The following is a 19,159-nucleotide window of genomic DNA, read 5'->3' as shown; positions in this document are numbered from 1 at the left end:
AAAAAACTAAAAAAATTTAAAATATGATTTACTCTCTTTGCATTGCTTTCTACTGACATGTTGAGTCTGTTTTTAACTCCTCACGTTGTCTTCAGTTGAAGCAAAGTTCGAACAACATAAAACACTTAGCAAACGTATATTTAAAAAAATGAAACTCCCAATCAAATAGGATTCCATTGCCATTAGCCTATGTCCATTTTAAATGCCTGAGCCAAACAACTTACAATAAATTAGTACTGACTTATTTACATCTCATACACTATAAAATTTTAAACTATGAGCCTCATTGCAAAATACCGGCAAAACTGACATTCATGATTTTTCTGATGTAAAGAATGCAATATGCAATAAAAAGAGCAATTACATGTAGTCCTGGACTACTGTACTCAATTTGTAAATGAATTGTGCCTAGTAATTTAAGACTGTATTAATAACTGAAGAAAGCCATGTGATAACTGGGAAGTTATTAAAACCATCTAATTCAGCTGAGAAAGGTAAAGTTTTCCCTTTAATTTTTGTTGTTGTTGTTACAATTATTTTCTGTCCACAGAACTTTTAAAACTTCTGTGGCAGGAGTAAGATCATTAATATTCACAGGAAAAATAATCCCCATAGCACTTTACAAGAAATTGATCAGTGATGAAAAGTGTGATTAACAAAAGCTGTAAACAGTATCTTCACATTCATTTTCAAATGAAAAAAAATCATTTGTGGGCATAAATTTCAATCCAAGAGAACAAACACTCTAAAAAGAAAAAGAAAAAAAGGAGGACACTTAAGATAGAGAAGTGCTCTTTTTCAAAGTAAAACAGATTAAAAAGTCTAGGAATAGTGATCAAGTATCAAACTGATAAGGAACAAATTCTATAAACTACAAAATAAAAACCTTCATTGACAAAAATACATAAACTCTGTTTTCATTTTTGGAAATTTATTTTTAAAAAAGGTAGAAGAAAATACCTGGAAAACTATTTTAAATATATATATATTTTAAAACAATAGTTAAGGTAGGCGTCCGACAGCAAGCTGCAGCTAGTGAGAAAGATCTTGCAATTATTATTGTGGGCATTTTCCCCAAAATAAAATTAATATTTGAAAATGCTCAATAGAGGGTATTTTTTAAACCACAGTAATGATTATCTTTCCTGTCAATGCATGAAGACTTTTGAATAATGTATGATTCTCTAAAATTGTATCTCGATATGAGATACCAATATTTCTTATTATAAGCGTAAAACATAACTTTTTGTATGGATAATATACATACTTTTTAAGTACTTTGACTTAAACTTAACAAGTTCACCATTTTTAAAATTAAAGAGTACATTTATAAAAATTTCATTTTAAAATTAAAAGTATATTCTCTAGCAGTATGTATAAATATAACATGTTACTGTATGATCTTAAAACAAATCTGAAAGTGTTGCAATAATTTAAGACCTAGAACACTGAAACATACAGCAAATGATTTTACCATTTTTTTCCTTGAAAACTATATAAAGCCCTATTAAAGATTTTAAGACTATGATCAGTTTAATCGTTTAAGGTGCAGCTAGCAGCATATTCATGATTTGGTATGTTTTATACATATGCATCACTTGATTTTAACTGAGAGATGTGGATTAAATGATAATAAAAAGTTTTTGTTACCTAAAAAAGTGCAGAAAAAATTCAAGTTTAAAGTTCAGTGCTCTTTATTTTGCAAAAACAAATAAACAAAATCCCCAAGTTAAAATGTAAAATAAATCTTTGCCACAAAAAATTTACCTTTGGATATAGCTTTTCTAATGTCATTGAGAAAATGCCTTCAGCAAAACATACGGAATCTGGAACTCAGGGTAAAACTCTGCACTCTGTGGGGGTCTCCCCCTGTCTTCCCTTTCCTCAGCTGTCTCCCCACCACCCCCTGTAACCTAAAAATGTGTAACACTTTCAGACTTGTTTAAAACACACACATATCTACACAAAAGAACTTCAGAGAAACCTACAATTAAGAAGGTCTAAGCAAAAGAAATGCTTCTTCCTTTACTATAGAGAACTGTACTTAAATTGTAATATACTACACATAACATAGACAAGTAGCAGCATTTTTTTTCACATCCATAAAGAAAAGCAAATTAAGTCAATCACAGCTCAGTGATACTTATAACCATTTTTGGAAACACTTTGTACAACTGAAATGCAAACCCAGGGGATTAAGATGATGTGAAAGTTCAAATGGATGTAATATATAGAATTTGTCAGAGTATTAAGATTTCAAACAACTTTCTAAGGAAATACATATGAATTTTAGTTTGAAGAGTGAACTGGCTATGTGGTACATATAGGGAAACAACTTCCTATTGATAAGCTGCTAATTAATGAATACTTCAATGATTTTAGAGCGAAGGACAAATGCAACAAAGAATAATGTCCTCAAATAAGGATATGAAGGAAGCACACACAAATCTTTCATTTTTCTAATATTTTCTATTTTTGACTTTTTTTTTTTTGGTTTGTTTTCCTGAAATCCTGGCTTGCTGGTGACTGTTACTTTTTGCACGTAAAAAGAAAAAAATAGAGATGTTATCTCTCAAATTACAATAAATTCCCTGGGTTAGTTATTACTGCAGACTGTCTCTTATCTACAGACTGAATCAAGTATAACTCGGAGAAGCTATTTTCTATTCTCAAAAATAGTTCAAGCTTTCTAGTTCTAAGTGAGTTTCTAGGTTTGCTGTGCATAATCTGTAGATTAATTTAAAAACAAAATAACTCAAAATATTGATTTAACATTTTCTTATAAAATCCATCTCAGATAAATGTATCTACCTCTCTATTTGAAAATAATTACAAGATTAGTTCATTTTATATACAACAGGAAAAATGACCATAGAAATTAAGTTGATGTACAATTAACATAAAGTAACACAGCAAATTAAATAACTGGAGTTAATATGCCCTTCCACATAATGGGGAATCAACCAGTATATTATTTTACTTAATGCTTCTCAACTTCAAATCCATAACTGTTGATTTTATTGATGACATTCTCAAAACTGTACCTTAAAAAAGGGCCTAATACTTCCTGTGACAGATCTTGGAACAATGGGTTTATTAGATAACACAGGATACAAATTAAGCCATCTGTAAACTGCTGACTGTTCATCATATAGCTGACATTACCTAAACAGAAACATGTTACCCATAGGTATTTTCTACAAATTCAAAACCTTTTGAAAATGATTACTTTTAAAATATTTATTTTGGCTCAATCAATTATCTCTATCACATATATTTAGTCCCTCCCTGATGACATTCAAAGTAAATTTTAATGTAAACTTTTGTATCCCATAGTGCACATTATAAAATGTAAACATAAAAGCTTTATTAGTGAAAAGAATAAAGAGGAAAAGATGCATAACAGACTGTATGAAATTAAGGTGTTCTATATATACCTTTAATGATCATATGGAATAGAAAAAACAACCATCAAGTTTCTATCAATTTGTGCTCTGATTATCTCTTAATGAAAAAAATTATTTAATTTTTTATAGAAGAAAATATTTAAATTTCATTAATAGTAAGTGTAATGCTTCTATTTTGCTCTTCCTCTGTTGCTTTAAGAACCACCAATAATCATCTCAGATGAGCCTGTATTACGAGATCACTTACTTCCAGGTCTACCAAGTTACCTCTTCCCTGTCTGCAATGCTATTCTAGGAACCAATCATTTATTGTCCACTGATGGTCTCGTTTGCATTATACTCCAATACAGAAATAATTTAGTTACCAAAATGCACATATTTTCCTTTCCTTTTGGCTTTTTAAAACCTTGAAAGGACATGTACAGATTTATAGTATATTTCTACAGAAAATATTTTGTAGGTCATCAGACTAGACTCTTATATAGATAATTATTGACAACAGATGCTTGTTAATTTTCCATGCGACAGCATGTGCACTAAGATTTAATTGGCTCATCACCTGAGTGTACTGGAACTGTTAGCAAATAAAGGGCATTTTAAAAAGGGAGCTGAGCGTTTTACTGAAATAATGAAACCTTTTTTTTAGCAATTTTAATTAAATAATGCAAAGGTACATTTGGTTAAACATTTTATAAAAATTCAAGCAAAATTAAAAACTTAGCCAATTTCAACATTTCTACAAATTTAACCAGTAACTATTTTGGTCAAATCCACCTTTAGCTGAATTAATGAGAACAAGGACAAGGGACATTGAAGTATTCTCCTCACCACAATGGAGGTTTTTCTCACTTTCCACACTGTATAGCCACTACATGGAAACTCCCAGAATGATGAGCAGTTCAGTCATGCTCTACACTTTTCTTTTCAATGAAAAAGTGATGTATCGCCTTGTTTTGCTTTTGACAAAATATGGACTAAACACAAGTATACAATAACAAGAATCCAAGAGTAGCCCATACACACGTCAATGATGTGTATGTTTTTATTATTTAAAGCCCACCATTCAGCTTATCTGTCTACAGATATGGTAACAAACAGTTTGTTTCTTTTTCACTAATGACACTGATGACCGTTCAGTTTAAGGGAGGGAAAGTCCAAGACAGCTGTTTATAATTCAGTCAATGACACAAACATAACTATTTCAGCTTCAGGACTTCTGACTTATTGCCTCTCCCTCAAAGAGGTCAAACACTGATGGCAGATACAATAGCATACAATCTTTTGGCCTATGAAAGTTTAATACAGGAATGACCCAGGAATAGTCCCTGCCAGGTCTCCTCAACATCCCCCTTTGTTTCTTCATCTGTAACATGTGACCTGCTTAGTTCCCACACTGTCCACTCCTAGCTGGCACATACCACCTACTCCACTTTGAGTGCGTGTGGACCCTCCTCAGTTAAAGCCACATGACTGAGGTAAAACAGTGCATGATTGTGCTAGGAAAGAACGGTATCCAGTGATGAACATCCCTTTAATGTTAACTTTCCTAAACTGAAATCAATAAAATAAAAAGGAAAATTCTTTTTCCTTCCAGCTGAAGTTGGACTTAGTTGGATTTCTGGTTGTCAGAACTGGTACCATTTCTTATCTTTGTATTTCAACATCATCTAAAGGGGAGAAAACACAAAAAATGTTTTAAAAGTGCCAGAACAACAATATTTATGTTATAATCGATTTCTGTATTTTTCCAAAACATTATATCATCCTGAAATGTTCTATAATGTTAACCATATTGCTTACTTCAAATCAATTTATATTGAAAGCAATAAGTAAGAACTGTTCCATTTAGAGAAAAGACCGTAACTATTAAGAACTATAGCCTAGAAGGTCCTCTTATTTTTAAAAATGTGACATAATTGAACTTTGGCTCAGTATATTCTTTGGTGACCTAAGCTAATACCTTAGAAATAAGGTAATTTTCAGTTCTCTGATTTGAACTAAAAATAATGGTTTAAGAACCTGGTGAATGAAAGCTTGAAAACAGTACTCTTGCTGCCATCCAAAACTTACTGAGCAGTTACTCTGAGACAGGTGCTGCATGGAACACCCTCCCTACAAGAATTCATTTGGTCGACCCTCACAGCTCTATGGTTAGAGATTATTATTCTCCTCATCTTATAAATGAAGCAAATAAGGCTTATACGGGTTACCCAAGGTAACACAATGGCGAACCTGGGATTAGAGCCCACACTGTCTGATTTAAGAACCCATGAGCTTAACCACCTCAATATATTATCTCCACAGACTCTCAAATACGGCTCAAAATTTCATTTGGTAGATGAAAAAGGATATATAATATTTATATATTTCACTCCAAAGGGAGAAGCTATCAGTTTGAGTCTGAGCTAAATACTTAGATTGTGAATATGTTTTGAAATTGGCTGAAATGTTAGATGCATTAGAGATCACAGTCAGATGCAGGGTTAGGCCAACAAAATTCTTGACCAAGGTCACTAGCCTATATCTGGGGTGTGTGTTAGTCTAGTACAAGGACTCACAAGGGATCTCCAAATCTCTTTGAAGCCCTGGACAAATCTCTCCCAGGTCAAGTGACCTCTTTCATTATTCTTGAGCAAGGAAAAGATGGCTTTTGATTGAAAAATTTAAAGAGCTATTAATGATAGATTGGGTACTCAAATACAAAAATAACCTTAATATGGTTTCTTCAGATAACAAACTAAAAATGTCCTCAAGGGTCAGGCTAGGAACTAAGTGTGTGAAGTAGCCCAGTGTAAAGCATCATGGAGTGACAGACCTACGTGGCAAAATGAAGATATATATTCTACCTAAGGGCCTTTAAGGTCAGTTTTTTAAAGTGTTACAATGCTGGCCAACAAAGCATACTTGTAAGGCCAGCTAGGGATCCCTTTTTTACAGTATCCGTTTCTAAGGTCCACCATGACTTTTGAATTCATCAAGACGAATTTGTTGCAAAAATGCATCTCATTCATCCTCTGTATGAACTGGTCTACAGATAGATTTAGTACTGTCTATTTGAATAAAAATGTTTGCCAATTTTAGTTATTTAGATCAACCTAAAGAATCAAGAGAGACAAATTATTTCCTTTTTTAGAAGTCAGTAGTAAAATCTGAGTCCTCTGCATTCCCTAAAAACAGCTGCAAAATCATTGGCTTTGTTTACTAGAAGCCTGAATGTGAGCAGGTTCCTTCATAATTTATAAACTTCAGGAGGAAACCAAAGGCTACTGAAACATATTCTTATAATGGCTCCCTCAGGTGGCAAAAATCAGGATTTTGCAATTGTACAGAGGATAAATGAAAGTTCTTGCGTAGAAATACAATAGCTATTAAAAAAAAGAAACCCAACAATTTTCATACTTGCTTTAACCTAGGTTATTTTGTTTAAATATTTGTTTGATAGATATACCTCATGAGCATGTTTAGAAAATGAATCTGCACTGGACAACATAGCTGCAGTTCTTTCTTCCAGATCACCAAGTTTCTGCCCTCTTTCATCTAGCGCCAACCTGGCTCGTGCTAATTCACCAACAACTCCAGATGCTGCTCCTTTCACACCTTCAATGCCTCCAGGACCAGGGATATGCTGTGCAAGACTCCTTGAGGCCTTTCCTGAGGACGATTCTCCAACTGAATGAATTTGATAAATGAAAGAGTAACTCAAATGAAAATTTAATATAAAAATCCTACTATATAATATTAAAACACAATTTTTAGGTGGAATAACAATGTAATTGAAATATTTATATATTTCACTCCATAATTAATGTTTTTATATCATTTTAATAATTTTAGATAGTTTTTGAAACATGCAAAGACAGAATGTATATTAATTTTCTACTCTATATTAGTTTATGTAACAAAATTCGTGTAAAAAGGGGACTAGTAATTATTTGTTGCAATGAATAACGGGGCAGACTGACACCAGCTTACGTAACAGTAAAAACTGCTATTAGTTCTGCAAAAAATTAAAGATAATTTAAACATACAGATTTGATTTAGTTTATTTATTCCATGCTTTCTCATACTTTAAATACTATGTCTAAGCTTAGAAGAAAAATGAAGAATTTATTCATTATTCTATTTCGGTCTCCATTAGTCGTAGATATGTGACATCCCTTTCTTTCCATTTATCTTGTCACTTACAAATAGAACAAACTTTTCCTTCAAAAGATCTCAGGAATTCACTGCTTTCTTTCCTTACATAATCCAGACCTTGATTACCTAATACCTAGATTACTGCAAAATTCTTAAATTCTGTTAAAGAATGAGGTCAGATTTTCCCTCCTCCTTCAGCCTACATTTCTTTCATTAGAAATATAATTCACATACCATAAATTTGCCCCTGAACACTTTAGTAACTTTTAGTTTATTCAGAAGGTTGTGCAACTATCATCACTATCTAATTCCTGAGCATTTTCTTCAAAAACAAAAATAGAAACAAAACCCCCATGCTAATTATTAGCAGTCACTTCCCACACCCCTCCTTCTCAGTCCTTGTCAATCAATAATCTACTCTGTCTTTATAAATTTTCCTATTCTGAACATTTCATATAAATGGATTCAGACAATATGTGACCTTTGTGTCTGGCTTCTTTCACTTAATGTTGCCAAGGTTCAACCCTGTTGTAGCATGCATCAGCACCTCACTCTTCCTGATGACTGAATAATATTCCATTGTATGGAGATATGACATTTTGTTTATCAGTTCATCAGTTGATGGACGTTAGAGTTGTTTCTACTTTCTGGCTATTATGAATAATGCCGCTATGAACATTTGTACAAGTTTCTCTGTGAATATGTGTTTTCAATTCTCTTGGGTATATACCTGGGAGTGGAACTGTTGAGTCACATGATGACTTTATGTTTAATTTTTTGAGGAACTGCCAGTTTTCCAAAGAGGTTATATGCCATTTTTACATTTCTACCAGCAAGGTACAAGTTTCAATTTCTCCACATTCTTGCAAACATATTTGATTTGTGCATCCCTAATGAGAAATGATGTTGTGTATCTTTTCATGTGTTTATTGGCCATTTGTATATTTTGTCTGAAGAAATATCTATTCAAACCCTTTGCCCATTTAAAAACTGGGCTATTTGTCTTTTTATTGTTAAGTTGTAAGAATTCTTCATATATTTTGAATACTGGACTTTTATCAGATTTCAGATATATCAGGTATATGATTTATAATTATTTTATCACAATCTGCAGTTTGTCTTTTCACTTTCTTGATAGTGTTCTTTGATTTTTAATTTTAATGAAATCCAATTTATCTATTTTTTCCTTTGGTTGCTTGTGATTTAGGTGTCATACCTAAGAAACCACTGCCTAATCTAGAGTCGCAGAGGTTTATATATATATATTTTCTTCTATGACTTTTATAGTTTTAGCTCTTACATTAAGGTCTTTGATCCATTTTGAGTTAATTTTTGTGAATGGTGGGAGGGCAGGATACAACTTCATTCTTTTGCATGTGGATATCCAGTTGTCCCAACACCATCTGTTGAAAAGACCATTCTTTTACCTTTGAATTTTCTTGGCATCCTTGTAGAAAATCAATTAACCACACATGTATGGACTTATTTCTGGATTCTCAGTTCTATTCCATTGGTCTGTGCATCTCTCCTTACGCCAGTACTGCACTATCTTGATAATTATAGTTTTGTAGTAACTTCAGAAATTGAAAGATGTGAGTTCTCCATCATTTTTCTTCTTTAAAAAAATTTTTGTGTATGTGTGGCTATTTTGGATCCTTTTCATTTCCATATAAATGTTAGGGGCAGTTTGTTTCTTCAAAAAAAATAGCTGGGATTTTGACAGGGATTGTGTTGAATGCACAGATCAACTTGGGGAGCATGGCCTTCTGCCCAATATTAAATTTTCCCATCCATGAACATAGGATGTCAATGCATTTATCTATGACTTAATATCTTTAAATGATGTTTTGAAGTTTTTAGTGCATTTTACACATTTGTTAAATTATTCCCGTTATTTTGTCTTTTTGATGCTATTATAAATGGAATTGTTTTCTTAACTTAATATTCATTTTGTTCATTGCTAGTACATAGAAGAAATGAAATTGATTATTTATATTGATCTTATATCTTGCAATCTTGCTGAACTTGTTTGTTAGCTGTAATTTTTTTTTTGGGTGCGGGTTAAGATATTCTATTTGCAAGATTATGTCATCTGCAAACATAGACTTTTACTTCTTCCATTCCAATCTGCATGACGTTTAGTTCCTTTTCTTGCCTAATTGTCCTAGTTAAAATTTCTAATATAAGGCTAAATAGAAGAGGTAAGACCCTTTGAATTTCCATCTAAAGGTTAGTATCAGTTATAAAATTTTGGGGGGAAGGTAATTTTGATAAGGACTTCATTAAGTGTATATCTGTGTATGCATAAATCAGTTTTGGGAGAATTGATGCCTTTTACTGAATCTTCTACTGCATGAATATGGTATATTTCTTTTATTTGGGTCTTTAACTTCTGCCAACAAAGTTATATAATTATCTGTTTTCCCCATAAAGTCCTAAACATCTTCTGTTAAAATTTATTTCTAAGTATTTGACTTCTTTTGTTTGTTTTGATATGAGTGTTGGTAGACAGAATAATGTCCCCCACTCCTCTAAAAGATGACCTTACTCTAATTCCTGGAACCTGTGATTATGTTAGCTCACACAGGAAAAGGAACTTTTCTGCAGATGTGATTAAGTTAAGGAGCTGGAGATAGATTATCCAGGTAAACCCAATGTAATCACACAAGCAAAGAGCTCTTTCCAGCTATGGGCAGAGAAAGATAATGGCTTCAGAAAAATAGATTCAACAAAGTTGCTGGCTTTGATGCTTTAACTAAGGCAATTACATTCTCTTATCTTTCTTCATTCCTGATAGTGTTTACTTGTGTCTTCCTTTTTTTTTTTTTTGCTTTGTTGATTTTTTTTCTATTTTGAATTTGTTTACTAAGTCATTACTATCTTATTATCTTCTATTTTCTTTGGTTTATTTTGCTGTGTTTTCTACCTTCTTGAGATGGCTGCTCGGTTCACTCATTTTCATGTTTTGGGTTTTTTTTTCCCCTAATAATATTGTATATATATTTAAGGCTATAAATACCACTATTACTTTAGATGCATACCAATGGTTATGAATTCTTTGACCCATGGGTTATTCAAAAGTTTATTTCTTAATTTTCGAACATGGGGGTTTAAAATTAACTTTGTTATTAATTACAAGTATAACTGCATTGTGATTAGATTACAAACCCTTAATTGATTTTAATCCTTTGAAATTTGATTTTTTAAAAAATCATTTAACATATGGTCAACTTAAACCCCAACTTTTTAAAATGCAAGTTTCAAACATACAGGAAGGTAAAAGAACTGTATCATAAATATCCATACACTCATTATCTAATTTTGGTAATAGATAACATTTTTTGCTGTGAGTGTTTACATGTAAAATTTTTAAATATAATATTCAAAATTCATTATAGACATAATATTTTATCCCAAAATAATTTGGTATACATCTATAATTTCTATACAAATATATTTTATGAACATCCTGTGTGTGTTTGAAAAAAATGTATTCTGCAATGTTGTATATCTGTTTAGTAGGTTTAAGTTCATTGTGTTCTTCATGTCTTCTATATCCTTTACTATTAGACTTATTGTCTGCTTTTATATCTCAATCAATGGGCATATTTGCAGTTCCCCTGCTATGATTGGGAAATGGTCTCTTCTAGCAATTAGTCAATATTTGTTTTTTATATATTTTGAAGTGAAAATATAAGGTGCATTCAATAATGCCTTAATGTTTACATTTTGATATTAATATAGCTAAACCAGCTGATTCTTCATTTGTGTTCCTGTTTTCCAACTTTAAAGATTTTAATATTTCTGTTTTAAATACGTCTTCTGTAAACAATGTACATTCTTTCTTCTTAAATTCAGTTGGATAACCTTTGCCTTTTAAATGGGACATAATTACTATGGTTATTTAAGTCTACAGTCCTTTATGTGCCTGTTTTGTGTTCTTTCTCTTTTCCTTTCTTGCCTTATTTTGGAAGGATTGTGATTTTCCTGCTATTCACCTGGAAGATATACTAGGTTGTAGAAGTCACCTTAAAAATTTTAACATGCATCTTTAACTTATTAATGCTACTAGATATTTTTAAAAAGTCTCTCAAAAATTGCATGATCTCAGATCACCTTAAATCCATTACCCTTTGTGACTCCCTTGATTTTATGTGATTTTTTGGGGTCACACATTGTTTATTTATATGTGTATATACATACCACAAGACTTTGCTTTACAGTCTATACAGATTATATTTATGCATGCACTTGCTACTTTCTTTCTAAAACATTGTTTCCTACATCTCTGACATTCCATGAAGGAATATTTAGAGTTCCCTTTAGTGTGGTGGCAAGTCTTATTCATTTGTTCATTTGTCTAAAAATGTCTCATTCCTGAAGGATATTTTCTATTTTTGGCTGTTGAGAAGTCAGTCTATAGCTTGTTAAGCTTCCTCTAGTCACCTTGAAGATTTTCTCTTTGTCTTTGATATCCTCTATTTTCATGTAACATACTTAGCTGTGAATTTTTTTTTTAGAGATTTATTTATTTTAGAGACAGAGAGTGTGTGTGTGAGTTGGGGGGGGGGGCAGAGGGAGAGAGAGAGAGAGAGTCTCAAGCAAACTCCACACTGAGCCCGAAGGGGGGCTCAATTCCATGACTCTGAGATCATGACCTGAGCCAAAACCAAAAGTCAGATGCTTAACCGACTAAGCCACCTAGGCACCCCTCTAGCTGTGAATTAAAAAAAAAAAATTCTTGGAATTCATTAGGCTTCTTGAATGTGTGAATTGGTATCTTCTATCAATTCTGAAAAATTTCCAGCCATATATGTTTACATATTGATTCTTCTTTACATGCTTTACTATTTCTTTAGAAGTCCAGCATATGTTAGATCTTCTCACTGCAACTTCTATTTCTTTTATTTTCCTTGTATTTTACATCTTTTTTGTTTCTCTGTACTACATTCTAGATGGTCTATTTTGATGGTCTTCAAGCTATATAATTTTCTCTTCAGTTGTGTCTAATTTGTGGTTAAATTTATCCACTCAGTTTTTTGTTTTTGAATCTTTCAGTTCTAGAAATTAATTTTAGATTTTACACATTTGTACTGATTTCTATAGGTTTCAGTTATCTCACAAAATGTTTAGGCATGGTGAATGTGAACTTATAATATACATGACTATTTACAGTTTATGTCTGATAATTCTAATATCTGAAGTACCTATAATTCTGCTTCTGCCTTTTGTTTCATTGTTCATGGTGTTGATTACTAATTTTCCTGGTTAACTTGGATGACATATTTGAAAAATTATTTCTACAAATAATTTGAAGACTTGGAATATGTTATCTTCCTTTAGGGAACATTTTCATTTGCTTCTGCCAGGTGCTAGGGACTTAAAACAGTCTATAAAAGTACTTAACTAAGGTTGAAAGTTTTCTGGGACACTCAGATAATTTAAAGCTGAGCTCAGTCTGTGTGTGTGAGGGCTGATTTATTTCCAGTTCACCTTTACTCCTAAGCTTGGCCTTTGGGGTCCTTGCAAAAAGGAGAAGTTGTTTAACAAGATCCCTACCCTTGCCCGTTCTAGGAGCCCACCTTGATAGTATAAACACAGTTTAGTATATCAGCCTCCTGCTTCAGATTAGCAAAGTACTCCAGGGTAAAATTGGCCTCAGTTTGCCAGACTCAGCACTTTGGGTTCCCATCCTTCCCCATGTTCTTACTATACTGTTAGCTCTTTGATGTTTTTAAGAATTAAAATAAACATTTTTTATTTTGTGTAACTTTAGCAATTATTCTTGGTGAGAATATTATTCCAAATTATCAGTCCCCCATAACTTAAACAACAGTCTTCATTTTAAAAAATGAATTAAAACTGACTGATCCTTAGTAGCAAGATGATTGATCAATAATCTGGGTAAGTTTTGAAAATTACATTGCACTGCTACTTACTGATATTTAATCTTACAGTTTTTCTAATTAGCCAAAGAAACACAAAAGGAAAATTCTGTAATATTTTAGCAAAACAGAAAGAGAATAAAAGGAAAAAAAATTAAGGACAGATAACAGCTATTTGAAAGAAAGGTCAAACAATCATTGACTCATTAGCTCCTTCAAGGACCAATTTCTACTCGGTGCCAATTATGTGGAAGGTAGTAAATAAACCAGATATTGCTATTTTAAATAACCTTCTGGTGCAATGATAATAGTTTTGGAGATTTTGTAAAATAAATGTTTAGGTTAAAAACTTTTTCAAAGTTAAGGTCATCAATTAAGGTAAATCATGGAATTGAAAGAATAATAAGGATCACATTTAATGAAAATAAAATACTTTCTAAAATATTCATTTATAGTTGTGAATACTCCTTTTTAACCACCTGAAGCTATTCTGATCTTGGTTCCTTGAGTAAAATACTCCCCTGATTTGGGTTAGAATGACACAATTTTATGTATTTTTGCTAAAAACATGGATATATTAATGTGACAAAGAGGAAAAAGGTGAACATAATTTATACATGTAGGAAGAATTTAAATGGCTTCAATGTTTCAGTTTTACAGATACAATACCCAAATTAAAGAAATCAACTTACACAGTTCTTCTCTATCAAGAGATTGTGCACCACCTCCAAATAAGCCTTTAAAGAATCCCCTGTTTGGTGCTTCAGGTGTTTCTACAGGAGTGAAGAGTTCACCCAACATCTCCTTTAAAATCAAAACAAATTGTAATTGGTAAAGTTACAGGGAAACTAAACTATAATTCACAAAACCATCACTGTAAGGTCTAACTTAAGCTTATAACATTACCTGTTGAGATTCACAAACAATTAATGAGCATATTTCAAGTGACTAGATCCAGTACCTACTGACTTAGTCGAACAGTTAAGACTAAATTGACTAACTTGCTGCTTGCTACTTTGGCTAGATTATTTTCCTTACATTTCAAGCAAAGATGATATTCTCACTTAAGAAGATTCCAATCATTAAGACAAAATTTTCCCATAATTCTTAACATCAAAAATTGATAACTGGATTAACAATTAGGTCTTCCTACATTAGAAAGAAGAAAAGCTATTAGTAAGTTGAAAAGTTTAGTGTAATGATGATGACACAGTTTTGGAATTATCACTTTCAGCTGAGTCAGAAAATTAGTGATCTAGAAAGACACATCAACTTCTTTTTTCATAAGCATAGCTTAGGAAGAGAATTATGCCAACATACACCTGGAATTCCAGAATTGTGGCAGGGAGATGGAAAGGCTTCTTTCTGTATTGTCTGAAATTACTATTCTTCAGAGCACAGAAACGGTAAAACTAACTCAGGAGACAAGAAAGGTTGCTGATATGTTATTGACTTTGTAAATAATACATAGAGAGAGAGAAGGAATTTCTATAAGAGAAGAATGGTAGCAACATTATTTATAAGGCAGCTCTGGGAAGCTTTAGAATCAAAATAAAAGTATAGTGAGGCTTTGGGATTGCATTTCTGCCCACTTAAGAGTAGTAGCTATGATACAAAAGACAAGTACATTATTGGTTCTGGGTAGGAGTTCTGCTGTATCTGGTTTTACATTATTATAGTTGAAGATGAAGCATGTATTTTTTAGAGTTTCTTCCTTAGGGCTGTGCTAAGAAAGTTAATAAAGGATGTCCAAAGATTTTACTTTTAAGTATATTCATATTAATGTTGTTTCTCCAACCAGATTACAAATGGGAATAGATAATTGTTAACACAATATTAACAAGAGTTTCATTTATAATGTTGAAGTGGATTGAAGCTTATATATTTTAATTTTCTTTCCTCTGAAATTCTACAAAGTGGAATAAAACTGGAATGAAAAATTTCCTGAAGTCAATAAATCAAACTTGTTAAAGCGCTCACTAAAGAATATACTGATAACTATTACTTAATTTAAATTTATATTACACTATATAACAAAACAAAGATGACTTTAGGCATATTCCCAATCATTTTTATACTGTACTACAATAGATTCCAATTTAAACTATCTTTTAAATTCATACAACAAAAACGGCAAACAGCTACCATTTGAGTGTCTTTTATGCTAAATCAAGAGTAACATGACATATAACAAGTGATGGTATAAAGATACGATTTTAAAATTTATTTTAGAATTACAGCTCTTATTTGGTGTTTAATGAGCTTACAATTTTACAAATGCAAAGTAAGAAATATAAAAAAACCAGATTACATTTATAAATGAAGAGTCATTTATAGTGTGGGAATGACTGGTCCAGAGTATGAACTTTGGAACCAGATGGACTTGGGTTTGATTCTCATCTCTGCCTTTTTACCCCCAGAGGTACTTCAGGCAAATAAGTTTCTCAGAGAACTGGTTTCTAAGAATCTGCAATCTCAGTATTAAAATTTGGGGAGAAAAAGTGATATTAAAAAAAGCATATACTATAACAACATTAAATAGTATCTACAGATTTTTTTGCTTGTATTTAAATAAGGATTTTACCTATGATTAAATTTACTATTTACAATGATTAATTTTAATGACTAATAAATCTAAATAGATTTGTATTTTCTATGATACCTTTTTACATCTAATAATAGTAAACTCTATGTCTGAAATAGTACCTGGAACTTTTAAACTACCCCAAAATGTGAATATACAAAAACAAATATACTTGTCTGATGTTGGACTCTTAGATCTCATTTATAATGTGAGTTAATAAGCTTATGGGGTAAAATTTAGGACTGATTTCATGAATGGATGAATGTATGTGCTTTATCACTACACTCTTTTTAATACATCAAATAATCAGATTTTAACAGTTTTGATTAAGAAAACCCTATGTTATAAAAATGAGTTTAAATAAATATCTTAGAAGATGAGCACAGCAATAAATTTCAATATTGAATGTATGACATTTAAGAGAGGCTAAACAGTTCAACTGTCAAAAATTTTGTACAGTGAATACTTGGGAGTTTGTTTATAAATTACAATATTAAGGTGCTTAGGGCAATTATAAATTGCTTAAACTGAAATAATTCATATGTTCCACCTCTTTAGAATTATGTTTTTTAATTTAAATTAAATTAGATATAGTTAGAATAATGCTGTAGAAATAAATTTAGGTATTTCAATCTATAAACATATGCTTTTGACTGCCTCTCAATGATAATAAAAAGTTCTGGAGTCCATGGCTTTTTAAAACAGCTTTACTGAGGTAACTGACATATGACAAACTGCACAAACTTAAAGTATAAAATTTTAGCATATGTATATATACCTGTGAAATCATCACCACCATGAAGATAATCAACATAGCCATCTCTCGTGCTTCCTTGTGCTTTCTTTGGAAAACCTTCTCTTGCTCCTTCTCGAACCCCCATCACCAAGGAAATGCTGACCTGCTTTCTCTCAACCTTGGCTAGTTTGTATTTTCTATAGCTTTATATAAGTGGAATCATACAATATTCTAAACTTTTTTTTGCTTGGCTTATTTCACTCAGCATAATTACTGTGAGATTCATCCATGATACTGAATGTTATCAACTGCTCATTCCTTTCTATTGATGAGTTGTATTCTACTATGGATATACTGCCATTTGATTATTCATTCATCTGTATGGACATTTGGGTAGTTTCCAGTTTTTTGGCTAGTACAAATAAAACAGTTACGAATATCAATTTTCTTTTCTCTTGAGTTAAAAAAACTAGGAATAAAATGGCTAGATCTTTGGTTTATGAATGTTTAACTTTTAAAGAAATTGCTAAGTCGTTTTCCAAAGTGGTTGTACTGTTTTTTTTGTTTTTATTTTTTTACATTCCCCGCAGTGTATTAGAGTTCTGGACCCTTACATCCTTGTGAGAACCTGACACAGTTTTTTTTTTTTTTTTTTTAAGTTAATTGAGAGAGAGAGACAGACAGAGAGAGAGAGACCGAAAGAGAGAGAAAGAGTGTGAACGCAAGTGCAAGCAGGAGAAGGAGCAGAGGGGAGGGAGAAGAAGAGAATCTCTAGTAGACTCCTCTGAGCATGGAGCCCAGCATCGGGCTTGATCTCACGACCCTGAGATCAAGACCTGAGCTGAGATCAAGAGTTGGATGCTTAACTGACTGAGCCACCCAATTGCCCTGGGATGGTATTCTTCTTAATTTTAGCCTTTCTAGTAAGTGTTTAATGGTATCTCATTGTGGTTTTAATTTAGTTCTGTAAGGCTAATAATGCTGAACATCTTTTCATGGTGAAATATCTGTTCAAATATTTTGCCCATGCCTTTATTGCGTTATCTTCTTTGACTTTTAAGAGCCCTTTACGTTCTGGACATAAGTCCCTTATAGACACATGTTTTGCCAAGGTTTTCTTCTAGCTTGTGGCTTATCTCTTTACTTCTTAAGTATCTTTGAAGAGCATAATTTTTAAATTTTGTTGAAGCTGTCAATTCGTTCTTTTATGGATGGTGAGTTTGGTGTTGTAGCTAAGAAATCTTTGCCCAGCCCAAGTTAACAAAGATCTTCTCTTAGGTTCCCTCTAAAAGTTATATAGTTTCAGGATTTACATGTAGGTCTACGATCCATTTTGAGTCAACTGCTGTATATACTGTGAGGCATGGATCAAAGCTCACTTTTTGCATTTTAATATCCAATTTTCCCAGCATAATTTGTTGGAAAGGCAATCCCTTCTCAATTGCATTGTCTTCATCAAAAATCAGTTGTCCATATATGTGTGGGTTTATTTCTAAACTCTATACTCTGTTCCATTGATCTATTTATCTAATTTGATGCCAATGCCATGTTGTTTTGATCACTGCAGCATTACAGTAATCCTTAAAATCAGGTGGTATAAGTCCTTCAACTTTATTCTTTTTCAGAGTTGTTCTGCCTATTCTAGGTCCCATGCATTTCCATATGAATTTTAGAATAAATTTCCCCAAAAAAATTTCCACTGAGATTTTGTGAGATTTCCTCAAATCTATAGATCAATTTGGGGAGAACTGGTATTTTAATATTGAATTTTCTGACCCATTAACAAGGTACATATTACAATTTATTCAGGTTATTAAAAATTTCTTTCAGTGTTTTTGTGACTTTCAATATAGAAGTCTTTCATATTTTTGTCAGATTTATCCAAAGTAGTTCATATTTTTGTTGCTATTATAAATGGTATATTTATTTATTTTAAAGATTTTATTTATTTATTTGAGGGAGAGAGAGCAAGCACAAGCGGGGGTGGGAGGAAGGGGCAGAGGAAGAGGGAGAAGCAGACTCCCCACTTAGCAGGGAGCCAGATGCAGGGCTCGATCCCAGGACCGTGAGATCATGACCTGAGCTGAACGCAGACACTTAACTGACTGAGCCACTCAGGGGGCTCAGTGTTTTTTAAATCTCAATTTCCAAATGCCCACTGCTCGCATAGAATTTTTTTTAAATATTGATCTCATATCCTGCATCCCTGTCAAACTCAGTCATTATTTCTAGTAGCTTTCTGGATAGATTTCCTAGATAGATGATCATGTCATCTGTATAATAACAACTGATTTACTTCTTCCTTTCCAGTTGAGATGCTTTTTCTTTCTTTTTCTTGCCTGAATGCACTGGCTAGAACCTTAAGTACAACACTGAACAGAAGTGTTGAGAATAAACACCCCTTTCTAAA

General features: G+C 32.2%; 1 protein-coding gene across 6 annotated transcripts in view; it reads right to left on the bottom strand.

Moving 5' to 3' along the window:
* Nucleotides 1-914: 914 nt before the first annotated feature.
* STXBP5 (syntaxin binding protein 5) overlaps nucleotides 915-19,159 on the bottom strand; it is a 183,217-nt gene continuing 164,972 nt past the window's right edge. For all 6 annotated transcript variants that reach the window (XM_045865709.3, XM_064598198.1, XM_045865708.3 and 3 more), the window contains 3 exons: nucleotides 14,122-14,233; nucleotides 6,856-7,076; nucleotides 915-5,074 (listed from right to left, as the gene is read on the bottom strand). In XM_045865709.3, coding sequence (XP_045721665.1) covers nucleotides 5,033-5,074; nucleotides 6,856-7,076; nucleotides 14,122-14,233 — 375 coding nt within the window. In that variant the 3' untranslated portion in view covers nucleotides 915-5,032. The remainder of the gene's footprint in view (nucleotides 5,075-6,855; nucleotides 7,077-14,121; nucleotides 14,234-19,159) is intronic.

The sequence above is a fragment of the Mirounga angustirostris genome, unplaced genomic scaffold, assembly GCF_029215605.1.
Source record: "Mirounga angustirostris isolate CCGP_5_RB_7025 unplaced genomic scaffold, mMirAng1.0.hap1 SCAF_8, whole genome shotgun sequence".
NCBI classification, from domain to species: Eukaryota; Metazoa; Chordata; class Mammalia; order Carnivora; family Phocidae; genus Mirounga; species Mirounga angustirostris.
Note: the sequence above shows the minus strand (reverse complement) of the source record. Positions and strands in the feature narration are given on the sequence as shown.